We start from the raw sequence: 18,870 nt of genomic DNA, 5'->3' as shown, positions 1-18,870 counted from the left end.
TGAATTTAAGAGTGGTTACTTTTCTCCAGTCCTTCTCTCAGATTTTTACTCAAACAGGGGCTTGGAGGGCCCTTTGTTATTTTTTCAACTGCTGATTGCTTCTTTAAGGCGTTATATTTAGCTTGGAAAGAAATGTGTTTTGTTACTAGGCATACTCTGTATTAGGCATACTCTGCATTAGGCATACTCTGTATTAGGCATACTCTGTATTAGGCATACTCTGTATTAGGCATACTCTGCATTAGGCATACTCTGCATTAGGCATACTCTGTATTAGGCATACTCTGTATTAGGCATACTCTGCATTAGGCATACTCTGTATTAGGCATACTCTGTATTAGGCATACTCTGTATTAGGCATACTCTGCATTAGGCATACTCTGTATTAGGCATACTCTGTATTAGGCATACTCTGTATTAGGCATACTCTGTATTAGGCATACTCTGTATTAGGCATACTCTGCATTAGGCATACTCTGCATTAGGCATACTCTGCATTAGGCATACTCTGTATTAGGCATACTCTGCATTAGGCATACTCTGTATTAGGCATACTCTGCATTAGGCATACTCTGTATTAGGCATACTCTGTATTAGGCATACTCTGTATTAGGCATACTCTGCATTAGGCATACTCTGCATTAGGCATACTCTGCATTAGGCATACTCTGTATTAGGCATACTCTGTATTAGGCATACTCTGCATTAGGCATACTCTGCATTAGGCATACTCTGCATTAGGCATACTCTGTATTAGGCATACTCTGTATTAGGCATACTCTGTATTAGGCATACTCTGCATTAGGCATACTCTGCATTAGGCATACTCTGTATTAGGCATACTCTGTATTAGGCATACTCTGCATTAGGCATACTCTGTATTAGGCATACTCTGTATTAGGCATACTCTGCATTAGGCATACTCTGTATTAGGCATACTCTGTATTAGGCATACTCTGTATTAGGCATACTCTGCATTAGGCATACTCTGCATTAGGCATACTCTGTATTAGGCATACTCTGCATTAGGCATACTCTGCATTAGGCATACTCTGTATTAGGCATACTCTGTATTAGGCATACTCTGTATTAGGCATACTCTGCATTAGGCATACTCTGTATTAGGCATACTCTGTATTAGGCATACTCTGCATTAGGCATACTCTGCATTAGGCATACTCTGTATTAGGCATACTCTGTATTAGGCATACTCTGTATTAGGCATACTCTGCATTAGGCATACTCTGCATTAGGCATACTCTGCATTAGGCATACTCGGTCCTTGGCTAAGTGTATACAGCTGCACTATTCAAACTAATCGTGTCTCTTCCTCCATCTTTCTCAGATAGCTTTGTGGAACCGTTTGTGTTCAGTCATTCTGTAGGACTATACACCACCAACGCCCAACGCAGTGCTCCTCACTTTTAAGCGGCTTCCATCCCATGCCTGCCTTCCGTCTGTGTTCCAAATGGCACCCTATTCCCTATATAGTGCACTACTTTCGACCAGAGAGCATAAAGTAGTGTGTCATTTGTGTGTCATTCTTGGCTCGCGCCGTTGAGCCTCTGAGGTGGTTTTAAAAAGCTCCCTCTAGACGTAGGTGGATTCCGCATTGCACTCGTTAATTGGAAACTGTGTATTGGTAAATGAGATGGAAAAGAGACTGCAGGAAGATAGGGATGTTTCCACTATAAACTGCTTCATCGTCTTAAATCCAGAAAAAACATCTGGAAATCTCCCTCCTCCAAAAAAATCGAACTGGCGTCCATGACCATGATGATTCATCATTCATATCCCGGGCTCACATAGGTTCTAGATAGCTCCACAGCGTTCACACAGTCGGTGAAAAAGCCCTCCTTTCACCACCCTTACATGGAGTAACCCTTAAGGGGAGTGGTGGACAGGATAAATAGTACACCTCTCTCTCTCCCCCTCTCTCTCTCCCCCTCTCTCTCTCTCCCCCTCTCTCTCTCCCCCCCTCTCTGCAGTATATTATTTTCAATAATCACTACGTGTCACACTTGGTATGAATGATTCGGGAGACAGGCGCAGGAATGCGTAATAGTTTTTTTTATTGCACCCAAATTACGGAGTGCTGTGTAAAGGCACGGGGACGAAGACCAAACAAACACTATACAAAACAAAGGGTAGAAACCCAAACAAAAGAGCGAGGAGTACCTCGAATAAAAAACACAAGCGCACAATGATTAACACACGGGCCGAGACCAGTAATCATCTAGGCAAACCACAATGGCACGAAAGCCAAAACACACAGCACAGGTACTCATATGAACCAACAGACATTGTAACAATAATAGACAGGACAATGGTAAACCAAGGGCACACTTATACAATTACTAATCACTGGGAATAGGGGCCAGTTGTGCATAATGAAAGTTCCGGAGGGATCCGTGACACTATGCCTGTACTACTGTAAAGTTAAATGCGCTTGCTAATTTTAAGCAGACTTTTGTCTGGACTGTTGTCATATTTCATCCAGATTTCTATAGTGACGTCCTCCCAACAATGGTAGCTTTTCACCTTCTCGGGCTAGCTAACGATTCCAATGACAAAACATGTCAACAAACGCTAGCTCCCCCAATGTTTGAGTCCCAGGCAATCCTCAACGACTTTACCCCCCACATACTCCTCTGTCTGTTCGGGCGTTGATTGCGTCCAGACCTATTAACACTCAACAGTTGCTACTGGATGTCTGTGGCTGTGTGGGTGTACCCCAAATGGCACCGTATTCCCTATATAATACACTGCTTTTGACCCAAGCCCGATGGGCCCTGGTTCAAAGTAGTGCACTAAATAGGGAGCAGGGTGCCATTTGGTACGCATCCTGTGACTTCATATGCTCATCTGTCATGCCCCATCCCTCCCGTGGCAGTACAGTATGTGGTGCAATTAGAGCTGTGAGCCACATTGGCCCTTCACAGCGAATCACGAACAAGACCAGGAAAAACCAGGGAGAGCAGGAAGCAGACAGTTAGCCATGCGTGCATGCCGTGTACCACAGGAGGCTGCTGAGGGGAGGACAGCTCATAGTAACGGCTGAAATGGAGTGCATGGAATGGTAACCATGTGTTTGATGTGTTTGATGAGTTTGATACCATGTCATTTATTCCTCTCCAGCCATTATCACGAGCCTGTCCTCCCCAACTAAGGCGCCACCAACCTCCTGTGCCGCGTACCATACTAAAAGCATGTCTGGGCATGTCTGGGCATGTCGGAGCATGTCGGGACATGACTGAGCATGGTGGAGCATGTCTGGGCACGTCTGGGCCTGTCTGATCACATCTGGGCCTGTCTGATCACGTCTGGGCCTGTCTGGGCCTGTCTGGGCCTGTCTGGTGTGTGTGTGTGTGTGTGTGTGTGTGTGTGTGTGTGTGTGTGTGTGTGTGTGTGTGTGTGTGTGTGTGTGTGTGTGTGTGTGTGTGTGTGTGTGTGTGTGTGTGTGTGTGTGTGTGTGCGCGTATGTGTGTGATCTCATTGGTAGCAGAAGGAGACATGCAGAGAAGGACAGTGTTGTCAGCAGCTATATCTCCAGATGGCTCCCTGATCTATTCCTCTCACGGTGTGGATAATATGTGATCACTGAAGTGTATTACTTCCCCAATGCCAAGAGAAACCGATGCCCTGCAAGGCTACCCCTACTACTGTGTGATACTATGTGCAACCTTTAGCAGATCACAAACATACTTCACCTCCAGAAAAATGTATGTTCCCCTGGAATTAACTTGGACAGGGTTCAAATTGATTCTGTCCTTTCGTATTTCGGGGGAGCATCATCTTCAGCAGCGATTTATATGAATTTAACATCACCACCCAGCCAATGGGGATATCTGTGTGTACTGGACAGTAGGTCTAGAATTTAATACCATTAATTATCTAGAATATAATACCATTAATAATCGAAAATATACCATTAATTATCTAGAATATAATACCATTAATAATCTAAAATATAATACCATTAATAATCTAGAATATAATACCATTAATAATCTAAAATATAATACCATTAATAAATATACAATATAATACCATTAATTGTCACGCCCTGACGGCTCTTAGAACCAGAGCCGCCACCGAGGGTAGATGCCCACCCGGACCCTCCCCTATAAGTTCAGGTTTGCGGTTGGGAGTCCCACCTTTGGGGAGCGGGGGCGCTGTCACGCCCTGACCTTAGTTATCAATGTTTTATGTATTATTTTGGTCAGGTCAGGGTGTGACGAGGGTGGGCATGTGTGTTTTTGTCCTGTCTAGGGTTTTTGTATATCAATGGGGTTTTGTATGTCTAGGTAATGTAGGTCTATGGTGGCCTGAATTGGTTCCCAATCAGAGGCAGCTGTTTATCGTTGTCCCTGATTGTGGGTCCTATTTAGGTTGCAATTTTTCATTTTGGTTTTGTGGGTTATTGTCTGTGTAGTTGCATGTTAGCGCTCACATTCGTTTTGTTAGTTTGTTTAGTGTTTTTTCTTTATTTAAAGAAGAATGTATTCATATCACGCTGGGCCTTGGTCTCCTCTATGCGATGAACGTGACATTAATACACATACAATATAATACCATTAATTATCTACAATATAATACCAATAATTATCTGGATTATAATACCCTTAATAATTAAAATATGATACCATTAATAGACATACAGTGCCTTGCAAAAGTATCCATCTTCCTTGGCATTTTTCCTATTTTGTTGCATTACAACCTGTAAATTAAATTGATTTTTACTTGGATTTCATGTAATTGTCACGTTCTGACCTTAGTTCCTTTGATTTGTCTTTGTTTTAGTATGGTTAGGGCAGGGCGTGAGTTGGGTGGGTTGTCTATATTCCGTTTCCTATGTTGTGTTTTGCGTTTGGCCTGGTATGGTTCTCAATCTGAGGCAGGTGTCATTAGTTGTCTCTGATTGAGAATCATACTTAGGTAGCATTTTCCCACTTGTGTTTGGTGGGTGATTATTTTCTATGTCTGTGTTCCACACGGAACTGTTTCAGTTGGATATTTCACGTGTTGTTTATTGTTTTGTTTCAGTGTTCACTTGTTTTAATAAAGAGCATGAACACGTACCACGCTGCGCATTGGTCCTCCGATCCTTACTACTCCTCCTCGTCGTCGGAGGAGGAAGACAGCCGTTACAGAAACACCCACCACCAAAGGACTAAGCAGCGTGGTAAAGGGGAGCAGCAGTGATCTCATGACTCCTGGAAATGGGAGGAGATTCTGGACGGAAAGGGACCCTGGGCACAGGCTGGAGAATATCGCGACCCCAAGGCTGAGCTGGAGGCAGCAAAAGCCGAGAGGCGGTGGTATGAGGAGTCAGCACGGCAGCGCGGCTGGAAGCGCAAGAGGCAGCCCCAAAAAGTTTTGGGGGGGGAGTACACGGAGAGTGTGGCGAAGTCAGGTAGGAGACCTGCGCCAACACCTGTGCTTACCGTGGAGAGAGAGGGACCAGGCAGGCACCGTGTTATGCCGTGAGGCGCACGGTGTCCCCGGTGCACAGGCATAGCCCGGTGTGGTACATAGCAGCGCCTTGTGTCGGCCGGGCTAGGTTGGGCATCGATCCAGGTGCCATGAAGCCGGCTCAGCGCATCTGGTCTCCAGTGCGTCTCCTCGGGCCGGGGTACATGGCACCAGCCCTATGCATGGTGTCCCCAGTTCGCCAGCACAGCCCAGTGCGGGCTATTCCACCTTGCCGCACTGGCCTGGCTACGGGGAGCATTCAGCCAGGTAGGGTTGGGCAGGCTCGGTGCTCGAGACCTCCAGTGCGCCTTCACGGTCCGGTCTATCCAGTGCCACCACCATGCACCAGCCCTCCGGTGGCAGCCCCAGGCTGTCTCTCCGTCCCTACAGGTGCTCCCGCTTGTCCCGCGCTGCCAGAGTCTTCCCCCTGCCCAGCGCTGCCAGAGTCTTCCCCTGCCCTGAGCTGCCAGAGTCTCCCGTCTGTCCTGAGCTGCCAGAGTCTCCCGTCTGTCCTGAGCTGCCAGAGTCTCCCGTCTGTCCTGAGCTGCCAGAGTCTCCCGTCTGTCCTGAGCTGCCAGAGTCTCCCGTCTGTCCTGAGCTGCCAGAGTCTCCCGTCTGTCCTGAGCTGCCAGAGTCTCCCGTCTGTCCTGAGCTGCCAGAGTCTCCCGTCTGTCCTGAGCTGCCAGAGTCGCCCGTCTGTCCTGCACTTCCTGATTGAATTTTTATCTGGGTTTCGCCTTTAACATCAGTTCTGTTGCACTCACAGACAATATCTTTGCAGTTTTGGAAACGAGTGTTTTCTTTCCAAAGCTGTCAATTATATGCATAGTCGAGCATCTTTTCGTGACAAAATATCTTGTTTAAAACGGGAACGTTTTTCATCCAAAAATGTAAATAGCGCCCCCCTAAATCCAACTGGTTAAATAAGATTTGGTGCAACCAATTACCTTCAGAAGTCACATAATTAGTTAGATTGCACACAGGTGGACTTTAAGTGTCACATGATCTGTCACATGATCTCAGTATATATACACCTGTTCTGAAAGCCTCCAGAGTCTGCAACACCACTAAGCTAGTGGCACCACCAAGCACGCGACGCCATGAAGACCAAGGAGCTCTACGAACAGGTTAGGGACAAGGTTGTGGAGAAGTACATATCAGGGTTTGGTGATAAAAAATATCAGAAACTTTGAACATCCCACGGAGCACCATTAAATCCATTATTAAAAAATGGAACGAATATGGCACCATAACAAACCTGCCAAGAGAGGGCTGCCCACCAAAACTCACAGACCAGGCAAGAAGGGCATTAATCAGAGAGGCAACAAAGAGACCAAAGATAACCCTGAAGGAGCTGCAAAGCTCCACAGCAGAGATTGGAGTATCTGTCCATAGGACCACTTTAAGCCATACACTCCACAGAGATGGGCTTTACAGAAGAGTGGCCAGAAAAAAAGCCATTGCTTAAAGTGTTTGCAAAAAAGGCAAAGTGGGAGACTCCCCAAACATATGGAATAATGTACTCTGGTCAGATGAGGCTAAAATTGAGCTTTTTGGCCATCAAGATAAACACTATGCCTGGCGCAAACCCAACACCTCTCATCACCACGAGAACACCATGATGTTTTTCATCGGCAGGGACTGGGAAACTGGTCAGAATTGAAGGAATGTTGGATGGCGCTAAATACAGGAAAATGCTTGAGGGAAACCTGTTTCAGTCTTCCAGAGATTTGAGACTGGGACAGAGGTTCACCTTCCAATGATCCTAAGCATACTGCTAAAGCAACACTTGAGTGGTTTATGGGGAAACATTTAAATGTCTTGGAATGGCCTAGTCAAAGCCCAGACCTCAATCCAATTGAGACACCAGCGGAACCCATCCAACATGAAGGAGCTGGATCAGTTTTGCCTTGAAGAATTTGTAGAAATCGCAGTTGCTAGATGTGCCAAGCTTATAGAGACATTCCCCCAAGAGACTTGCAGCTGTAATTGCTGGAAAAGCTGGCTCTACAACGTATTGACTTTGGGGGGGTGAATAGTTATGCACGCTCACGTTTTCTTTTTTTCACATTTCTCGCTGGTTTCACAATAAAAAATATAGTGCATCTTCAAAGTGGTAGGCTTGTTGTGTTAATGAAATGATACAACCCCCCCCAAAAAATCTATTTTAATTCCAGGTTGTAAGGCAACAAAATAGGAAAAATGCCAAGGGGAGTGAATATTTTGGCAAGCCACTGTAGAATATAATACCATTAATAAACCTAGAATATAATACCATTAATAAACCTAGAATATAATACCATTAATAAACCTAGAATATAATACCATTAATAAACCTAGAATATAATACCATTAATAAACCTAGAATATAATACCATTAATAAACCTATTAATATAATTCCATTAATAAACCTAGAATATAATACCATTAATAAACCTAGAATATAATACCATTAATAAACCTATTAATATAATACCATTAATAAACGTAGAATATAACACCATTAATATCCCTATTAATATAATACCATTAATAAACGTAGAATATAACACCATTAATATCCCTATTAATATAATACCATTAATAAACGTAGAATATAACACCATTAATAAACCTATTAATATAATACCATTAATAAACCTATTAATATAATACCATTAATAAACGTAGAATATAACACCATTAATATCCCTATTAATATAATACCATTAATAAACGTAGAATATAACACCATTAATAAACCTATTAATAGAATACCATTAATAAACCTATTAATATAATACCATTAATAAACGTAGAATATAACACCATTAATATCCCTATTAATATAATACCATTAATAAACGTAGAATATAACACCATTAATAAACCTATTAATATAATACCATTAATAAACCTATTAATATAATACCATTAATAAACGTAGAATATAACACCATTAATATCCCTATTAATATAATACCATTAATAAACGTAGAATATAACACCATTAATAAACCTATTAATATAATACCATTAATAAACCTAGAATATAATACCATTAATAAACCTATGAATATAATTCCATTAATAAACATAGAATATAATACCATTAATAAACCTAGAATATAATACCATTAATAAACCTATTAATATAATTCCATTAATAAACGTAGAATATAACACCATTAATAAACCTTCAATAATAATACCAAATTCCCATTCATAAACCTAGAATATAATACCATTAATAAACCTAGAATATAATACTGAATTCCCATTCATAAACCTAGAATAAGATACCATTAATGAACCTAGAATATAATACCATTAATAAACCTAGAATATAACAGTGAATTCCCATTAATATACTGGCATCGGTCACTGTTTTGATTGAGCATAACTCAAAGCCGAAAGAAAACCAGGGTTCATGGAGGCCTGGAGTCTGTATAGATCATCTGGAGGTCAGCCATTCTGAAGCCATTATACCACGAAGGCCACAGGGCTGGCAAAAGTGCTTCTACCATTAGGCATTCTTCTGACCCAGGGTTATTCTGACCCAGGGTTATTCTGACCCAGGACTCTTCTGACCCAGGACTCTTCTGACCCAGGGTTATTCTGACCTAGGGTTATTCTGACCCAGAACTCTTCTGATCCAGGGTTATTCTGACCCAGGACTCTTCTGACCCAGGACTCTTCTGATCCAGGGTTATTCTGATCCAGGGTTATTCTGACCCAGGGTTATTCTGATCCAGGACTCTTCTGATCCAGGGTTATTCTGACCCAGGACTCTTCTGACCCAGGGTTATTCTGACCCAGGACTCTTCTGATCCAGGACTCTTCTGATCCAGGGTTATTCTGACCCAGGACTCTTCTGATCCAGGGTTATTCTGATCCAGGGTTATTCTGATCCAGGACTCTTCTGATCCCGGGTTATTCTGATCCAGGGTTAGTCTGATCCAGGACTCTTCTGATCCAGGGTTATTCTGACCCAGGGTTATTCTGACCCAGGGTTATTCTAATCCAGGGTTATTCTGATCCAGAACTCTTCTGATCCAGGGTTATTCTGACCCAGGGTTATTCTGACCCAGGGTTATTCTGATCCAGGACTCTTCTGATCCAGGGTTATTCTGACCCAGGGTTATTCTGACCGAGCGTTATTCTGATCCAGGACTCTTCTGATCCAGGGTTATTCTGACCCAGGGTTATTCTGACCCAGGGTTATTCTGATCCAGGACTCTTCTGATCTAGGGTTATTCTGAATCAGGGTGATTCTGATCCAGGGTGATTCTGATCCAGGGTTATTCTGACCCAGGGTTATTCTGACCCATGGTTATGCTAACCTAGGGTTACTGAGATCCAAGGTTACAGTCTCCAAGAACTGTAATATTGAATCATGAGTGTGTTTTACTTCAAGCCCAGAGGAACCATGCATTCTGGACCATGAGAACGTGTTTAATGCAGCAGTGCAGTAGTGGTGTTGTGAAAGTTCTCTGTGTGTAAATAGCAGAGCAAGTCTTCCTCCCAAAGTAAAGCATAGTACACAGCATGGCATTGGACATGCATCTAGCTGAGACTGATATTCTAGGGACGGCATGCTGGGCGTGATTGTGGCGGCCTGCTGGCTCTCCCCATGCAGGACATGGTGTTTGTGTGTCTGTGTCACTGTATGCAGCAAGAGCACACTGCTAGACTCCCGATCAGGTACCTGCTACATACGGTATATAGCAGTACAGCAGGGTTTTTGGAAAGGGTTGCACTATATTTTATCTGTATCTTTATCAATATGCTTTTAGATGAGCCATACAGTATTATTTCTAAAAGGTTGTATTACTATATGTACTGTAATATAAACTGGGTGGTCTGAGCTCTGAATGCTGATTGGCTGACAGCCGTGGTATATTTAAGCAATAAAGCCTGGGGGGGTTTGGTATATAGTCAATATAGCACGGCTAAGGGCTGTTCCCTTGCACAACGCAACGCGGAGTGCCTGGATACAGGCCTCAGCCGTGGTATATTGGCCATATACTACAAACCCTCCGAGGTGCCTTAGTGCTATTATAAACTATTATAAACTAGTTACCAAAGTAATTAGTGGAGCAAAAATAAATGTTTTTATCATTCCCATGGTATACGGTCTGATATACCACGGCTGTCAGCCAATTAGCATTCAGAGCTCGAACCACCCATTTTATAACAGACTTTATACAATGGCGGATATAATCCTGAATGCTGATTGGTTAAAAGCGCATTCCAGCCAATGTCTATTCCACAAGTTACCATCGGCTAAATGAAATCTATGACTTTACAATGCCTATTTACTGTTCAATATGACCGAGCTATCCACTGTCTCATCAGCCTAACCAGTCACTTGGTGAACTTGATCTCCACTATAAAAAGCATCTAGACATTATCTCACATTTCTTTCAGACTAACATTTAGTTTTCTAGACCAGAGATGTGTATAAACCTGCTGTCTGTCTCTCCGTCATTTGCAACATTGTTTCAATATTCAAATTCGATCTTCAACTGTCCCATATTAGTGAACTTGTAGTGGTCGGGACAAGAGAGAGAGGCAGGCAGTGTTTCTCAGCTAGCCCAAATCATGAATCAGCTGGCATCACTTTTATGTCCATTGAAACAAGCTAGTTTTCCATCTTTCCAGCTTCAGTTTGAAGCTATTATGTTAGTTGCGTTGTTTGCTATCTCCTCTGAACAACATTGTCCTAACAAGAAAGCACATTTTCAATGCTAGGCAAAATTGTGCCTCATTAGCTCGTTGTTATGGATTTATCCAAATAAATCTCACTATAAAAAAGCTTAAACAAATGCAGCGACTGTTGTTATTCTGTCTGCTCTGTTTGGCGTGACTGTAAGTTAGCCTTAGTTGGCTAGTTAGCAAGCAAGGGATGAAAATGTTGCCAGCCTGTTTGGCGTGACTGTAAGTTAGCCTTAGTTGGCTAGTTAGCAAGCAAGGGATGAAAATGTTGCCAGCCTGTTTGGCAATGGAACATTTAAAACGAACGACTGGGTCACATCCATAGATACAGAACAAAAAGACTGAACGACTGGGTCGCGTCTTTGACCATCGAACCAATAGAACGAATGACTAGCCGGCTTGGGTAGCAACCCTACATTTGTTTTTCATGAAAGGATGAAATAGTCTGAATAAATTCATCACAAAGTTTTTGTGAAAATATGCTAATCAGTATTTGAATATGTTGGTAAACCGTTGTATAAAAGTGATAATGCCCTCAAAGCCTCTGTTTAGAGGATATATTGTCACGGTTAACAACACCCATGCCAGTATATCCTCCAAACAACAGCTTCGAGGGCATTATCACTTAAGTAATATATGCCACTTAGCAGCCGCGTTCATCCGAAGTGGCTTACAGTCAGTTGTGCATAAATGTTGTATGTATGAGTGGTCCCCCGAGAATCGAAGAGAGGCATACTCTACCAACTGAGCTACAGAGGAACACTGTATCTGAGTTTAGTTTATCCACATATATGTTTTTGTGCGGTAAAGTTGTGGTTATTTTTTACTCTGCTTTTTTTGGTCAAATCTCTGTTTTTCCGGCATAATGGTGATAACTATACCGCAGTGATTACATCGTTGTGTTGCTTGTTATGTGCACTATGAGTCAATTATATGGACGCCTCCCAAATAATGCTCATCTGTCATCTCCTCTCTCCTCTCCAGGTTTCATATATACGTGTGGTGGGATGCTGAAAGGTCGTAATGGCACCATTGAAAGCCCAGGTTTTCCGTATGGGTACCCCAATGGGGCTAACTGTACATGGGTTATTGTAGCAGAGGAGGGGAACCGAATTCAAATTGTCTTTCAGTCCTTCGCTGTGGAGGAGGAGTATGACTTTTTATCGCTTTACGATGGACATCCTCATCCGGTGAACTTCAGGACGAGGTGGGTGCCATTTTAATACCATGTTCATTTCTTATTTCTATATATCTCCTTGCCTTAATTCTTCAATCCCTGTCTGATAAAATCCTGCTTCTTCTTTTCTTCTAGTAGCTGAATATAGGATTTTCAGCTTTAGGGTTGACATTTTAAAAGATAGATGAGTATGCTACTTACACTGTTCATTTCACGCAAGACTTTCGTCAGAGCAGAGCGGACTTTGAGAGTGATATGGTCTTGGATAACCTGATTAGCCCATTCTAATCTAAAATGGAAGCCCAGCAGCTTCTTCTATCAGAGCAGGCAGAACTCTCTCACTCATTTCCGAACACGTTTGATCACTGGGAAAGAGATCAGTCCAAATCATTCCATTGTAATTTGTTGCTTACATGGATACAAGATCGCTCCGGCAGTTTGACCGAATTAAAGCCGCCACTGAGAAATCACACCAGGTGATTAAGGCAGAGAAAATGGAACAGCTCTGTCCAATTAGCTGGTTATTGTAATTACTCCGGGTCCCATTAACCTGTGCTAATACACAGCAGATACTTTCCTTTCAAAACCTTGCTGTTTGATTGGAATGTTTTCTGTGCCCTCGGAACCCTCATTAGCTTTGAACATTCTAGTCATTCATTAGGGGGACTGTGGTAACTGGCGAAGCGGCTTATAAAGCCCCGGTTTCATCATGGCTATCAGAGCTATCTTTATATTTAACTCTGCATTGTTGGAAATGAAGTAATTAAGCATTTCACTGTTTGTCTACACCTGTTGTTTACGAAGCATGAGACAAATACATTTAGATTTGATTTGACACACACGTCACCTCCTCTAATAGCACGTCACCTCCTCTAATAGCACGTCACCTCCTCTAATAGCACGTCACCTCCTCTAATAGCACGTCACCTCCTCTAATAGCACGTCACCTCCTCTAATAGCACTACCCTCCATGTGGAACATGTTCAATTGAATCAAAAACCGCCAAACAATTTAAAAAAGCATGTGGAGAAAAATGACTAGACACCCCAGAGGGAAGGAGGTGACTATACACCCCAGAGGGAAGGAGGTGACTAGACACCCCAAAGGGAAGGAGGTGACTAGACACCTCAGAGGGAAGGAGGAGACTAGACACCTCAGAGGGAAGGAGGTGACTAGACACCCCAGAGGGAAGGAGGTGACTAGACACCCCAGAGGGAAGGAGGTGACTAGACACCCCAGAGGGAAGGAGGAGACTAGACACCCCAGAGGGAAGGAGGAGACTAGACACCCCAGAGGGAAGGAGGTGACTAGACACTCCAGAGGGAAGGAGGAGACTAGACACCCCAGAGGGAAGGAGGAGACTAGACACCTCAGAGGGAAGGAGGAGACTAGACACCCCAGAGGGAAGGAGGTGACTAGACACCTCAGAGGGAAGGAGGAGACTAGACACCCCAGAGGGAAGGAGGAGACTAGACACCTCAGAGGGAAGGAGGAGACTAGACACCTCAGAGGAGGGGAAGGAGGAGACTAGACACCCAGAGGGAAGGAGGAGACTAGACACCCCAGAGGAAGGAGGAGACTAGACACCCCAGAGGGAAGGAGGAGACTAGACACCCCAGAGGGAAGGAGGAGACTAGACACCCCAGAGGGAAGGAGGAGACACCCCAGAGGGAAGGAGGAGACTAGACACCCCAGAGGGAAGGAGGAGACTAGACACCCCAGAGGGAAGGAGGAGACTAGACACCCCAGAGGGAAGGAGGAGACTAGACACCCCAGAGGGAAGGAGGAGACTAGACACCCCAGAGGGAAGAGGGAAGGAAGGAGACTAGACACCCCAGAGGGAAGGAGGAGACTAGACACCCAGAGGGAAGGAGGAGACTAGACACCCCAGAGGGAAGGAGGAGACTAGACACCCCAGAGGGAAGGAGGAGACTAGACACCCCAGAGGGAAGGAGGAGACTAGACACCTCAGAGGGAAGGAGGAGACTAGACACTCCAGAGGGAAGGAGGAGACTAGACCTCAGAGGGAAGGAGGAGACTAGACACCCCAGAGGGAAGGAGGAGACTAGACACCCAGAGGAAGGAGGAGACTAGACACCTCAGAGGGAAGGAGGAGACTAGACACCTCAGAGGAAGGAGGAGACTAGACACCTCAGAGGGAAGGAGGAGACTAGACACCTCAGAGGGAAGGAGGAGACAGAGAGGGAAGGAGAGAGACTAGACACCTCAGAGGGAAGGAGGAGACTAGACACCTCAGAGGGAAGGAGGAGACTAGACACCTCAGAGGGAAGGAGGAGACTAGACACCTCAGAGGGAAGGAGGAGACTAGACACCTCAGAGGGAAGGAGGAGACTAGACACCCCAGAGGGAAGGAGGAGACTAGACACCTCAGAGGGAAGGAGGAGACTAGACACCTCAGAGGGAAGGAGGTGACTAGACACCCCAGAGGGAAGGAGGGGACTAGACACCCTAAAGGGAAGGAGGTGACTAGACACCCCAGAGGGAAGGAGGAGACTAGACACCTCAGAGGGAAGGAGGTGATGTAAACAGTTAAAGGAGTAAATATACTCTAACAGGCAGAGTTCTGAAGACAGATAGACACAAACACACACACACACACACACACACACACACACACACACACACACACACACACACACACACACACACACACACACACACACACACACACACACACACACACACACACACACACACACACACACACACACACACACACACACACACACACACACACACACACAATGCAGGTATTTGCTGTCAGGCTGGCTGAGCTTCTCCCTGTGGGTCACACTCTGCATCGACCGTGTTCCTCTCTGTAAGAGACAAATACTATGTTCATACTTTACCCCCTACTTTAAATCCTGTCTCTGCAATCAGAGGCAGTGTCACCATCATCACCCTCTCTCCCTCCTTCCCTCTCTCTCTCCTTCCCACCTTCCCTCACTCTCTGTCTCTCCCACCCTCCCTGTCCCTCTCTCACTCTACCTCCCTCTCTCCCTCTCCCTCCTACTCTCTCTCCCTCCCTGTCCCTCTCTCTCGCTCTACCTCCCTCTCTCTCTCCTTCCTTCCCTCCACTGATTGGTTGCTCTTGTTAGATAGTACCCCATATTATTAGAATTATTAGTATTTGATAACCACCTCCATATTTAGATCTGACATGGATAGGTAGAATGTAAACACCTTAACTATTAATAACAGTTTGTAATTTGATTTGGTATCTGACTTCATTAAGGAATGTTATGTTACCTCTGGTCTGGTCTCTCCCCTGTGAACGTAGAGAGTTTAATGTGGGGCCTAAGTGCAATTAGTGTGTGTGCTGTGTGTTGAGAGGGTGTGTATGAGGGTTTGTTGAGAGGGGATTGTGAGTGCATTAAGAGGGCCTTAGTTACAGTATTTTCATTTGGCCTTGTCGAGGAGGGAGACATACACACACACACACACTATGTTCCAGATCAGGGCTCTTGATCGATACTCTGTGACCTACTTTTGCATAAATTTTGAAGTGTCAGCCTCCTAATGAATGCTGCACAATAAATCAACTTCCATGGGCTTTATAAAAGGCTCTGCAGCAAACAACAGCTCTGGCAAATTACGTCGTCCTCCAACACACGAGTGCACACCTGCTGGAAAACACACACACACACACACACACACACACACACACACACACACACACACACACACACACACACACACACACACACACACACACACACACACACACACACACACACACACACACACACACACACACACACACACACACACACACACACCTCACTCATATGTACACACGCTAAAACACAGGTACACACACACACGCTAAAACACACACACGCACACATTGGTAGAAAAAGTACCCAATCGTCATAGTTGAGTAAAAGTATAGATACCTTAATAGAAAATGTATTAAGTCACCTAGTAAAATGCTACTTGAGTAAACGTCTAAAAGTATCTTATTTTAAATGCACTTAAAAGTACAGTGGTGGGAAAAGTATTAAATTGTCATACTTAAGTAAAAGCAAATGCTATACATCAAATTCCTTATATTATGCAAACCAGGAAGCACAATTTGTTCTTTTTTATTGTGCCAGGGGCACAACTCCAACACTCAGACATACAAATAAGTTACAAAACACATGATTTGTTTTTAGTGAGTCCGCAGGTTAGAGACAGTAGGGATGACAATGCATTATATTTAAAAGGTGTTTGTATCAGACCATATTGCTGTCCTTCCTGAGCATTCTAAATGTCAGGGAAAATGAAGGAGAAAAAAGTTAGATTTTCTTGAGGAATGTAGTGAATTAAACATAAAAGGAAAACGTGTTAATATAGATAGTGACGTAATGTACAGATACCACAAAAAATTACTTAAGTAGTAGTACATCGAAGTATTTTAACTTAAGTACTTTACACCTCGCACACACACACAGCATCTTACCTTCTCACTCACATGCACGCACACTGACCACGCAAATACACACGCACGCACGCACACACGCGCATGCACACGCACACGCACGCACACAAGCACACACACACACACACACACACACACACACACACACACACACACACACACACACACACACACACACACACACACACACACACACACACACTATATTTTTTTCTCTCCGCACTCATATGCAGCCACCAACCTGACAGTGTCATCATATTGTCACATATCAGTCACTCATTTGAGGTTATGTTATAATATTAACGTTTCCTTTTGAATTATTCACAGACCCATTGAAATATTAAAATATGTATCCCAATGAGTGTGTCTATTTTCTTTTTCTCTCTCTCTCGATCTCTCTCTCTCTGTCTCAATTCAATTTAAGGGGATTTGGGAAACACTCGTTTACAAAGCAAGGGAAATGGATAATAAACAAATGTGGAATAGAGACAAAGGAATAAAGACATATCAAACGTCATATTGTGTCTATATACCGTGTTTTAATGATGTGCAAATAGTTACAGCACAAAAGGGAAAATTTAAAAAACATAAATATTGGTTGAATTTACAATTTACAAATCTTCACTGGTTGCCTTTGTGGCAAGAGATCACAAATAATGCTGATGGCACACTGTGGTATTTCACCTAATAGATATGGGAGTTTATCAAAATGTGATATATTTTTTATAAATGGGGTGGCAGGGTAGCCTAGTGGTTAGAGCGTTGGACTAGTTACCGGACGGTTGCAAGTTCAAACACCCGAGCTGACAAGGTACAAATCTGTCGTTCTGCCCCTGAACAAGGAGGTTAACCCACTGTTCCTAGGCCGTCATTGAAAATAAGAATTTGTTCTTAACTGACTTGCCTAGTTAAATAAAGGTAAAATATACGTATATATTGTTTGTGTATCTGTGTAATCTGAAGGAAATACACTGCTCAAAAAATATAGGGAACACTAAAATAACACATCCTAGATCTGAATGATTGAAATATTCTTATTAAATACTTTTTTCTTTACATAGTTGAATGTGCTGACAACAAAATCACACAAAAATTATCAATGGAAATCAAATGTATCAACCCATTGAGGTCTGGATTTGGAGTCACACTCAAAATTAAAGTGGAAAACCACACTACAAGCTGATCCAACTTTGATGTAATGTCCTTAAAACAAGACAAAAGGAGGCTCAGTAGTGTGTGTGGCCTCCACGTGCCTGTATGACCTCCCTATAACACCTGGGCATGCTCCTGATGAGGTGGCGGATGGTCTCCTGAGGGATCTCCTCCCAGACCTGGACTAAAGCATCCTCCTGGACAGTCTGTGGTGCAACATGGCGTTGGTGGATGGAGCGAGACATGATGTCCCAGATGTGCTCAATTGGATTCAGGTCTGGGGAACGGGCAGGCCAGTCCATAGCATCAATGCCTTCCTCTTGCAGGAACTGCTGACACACTCCAGCCACATGAGGTCTAGCATTGTCTTGCATTAGGAGGAACCCAGGGCCAACCGCACCAGCATATGGTCTCACAAGGGGTCTGAGGATCTCATCTCGGTACCTAATGGCAGTCAGGCTATCTCTGGCGAGCACATGGAGGGCTGTGCGGCCCCCCAAAGAAATGCCACCCCACACCATGACTGACTCACCGTCAAACCGGTCATGCTGGAGGATGTTGCAGGCAGCAGAACGTTCTCCACGGCGTTTCCAGACTGTCACGTCTGTCACGTGCTCAGTGTGAATCTGCTTTCATCTGTGAAGAGCACAGGGCGCCAGTGGCGAATTTGCCAATCTTGGTGTTCTCTGGCAAACGCCAAATGTCCTGCACGGTGTTGGGCTGTAAGCACAACCCCCACCTGTGGACATCAAGCCCTCATACCACCCTCATGGAATCTGTTTCTGACCATTTGAGCAGACACATGCACATTTGTGGCCTGCTGGAGGTCATTTTGCAGGCCTCTGGTAGTGCTCCTCCTGCTCCTCCTTGCACAAAAGCGGAGGTAGCAGTCATGCTGCTGGGTTGTTGCCCTTCTACGGCCTC

General features: G+C 44.1%; 1 protein-coding gene across 1 annotated transcript in view; it reads left to right on the top strand.

The window, feature by feature from the left end:
• LOC124012727 (CUB and sushi domain-containing protein 3-like) overlaps positions 1-18,870 on the top strand; it is an 849,083-nt gene that overhangs the window by 93,724 nt on the left and 736,489 nt on the right. The window contains exon 2 of the mRNA XM_046326635.1: positions 12,158-12,380. Coding sequence (XP_046182591.1) covers positions 12,158-12,380 — 223 coding nt within the window. The remainder of the gene's footprint in view (positions 1-12,157; positions 12,381-18,870) is intronic.

Source organism: Oncorhynchus gorbuscha, linkage group LG24 (assembly GCF_021184085.1).
Source record: "Oncorhynchus gorbuscha isolate QuinsamMale2020 ecotype Even-year linkage group LG24, OgorEven_v1.0, whole genome shotgun sequence".
NCBI lineage: Eukaryota > Metazoa > Chordata > Actinopteri > Salmoniformes > Salmonidae > Oncorhynchus > Oncorhynchus gorbuscha.
Note: the sequence above shows the minus strand (reverse complement) of the source record. Positions and strands in the feature narration are given on the sequence as shown.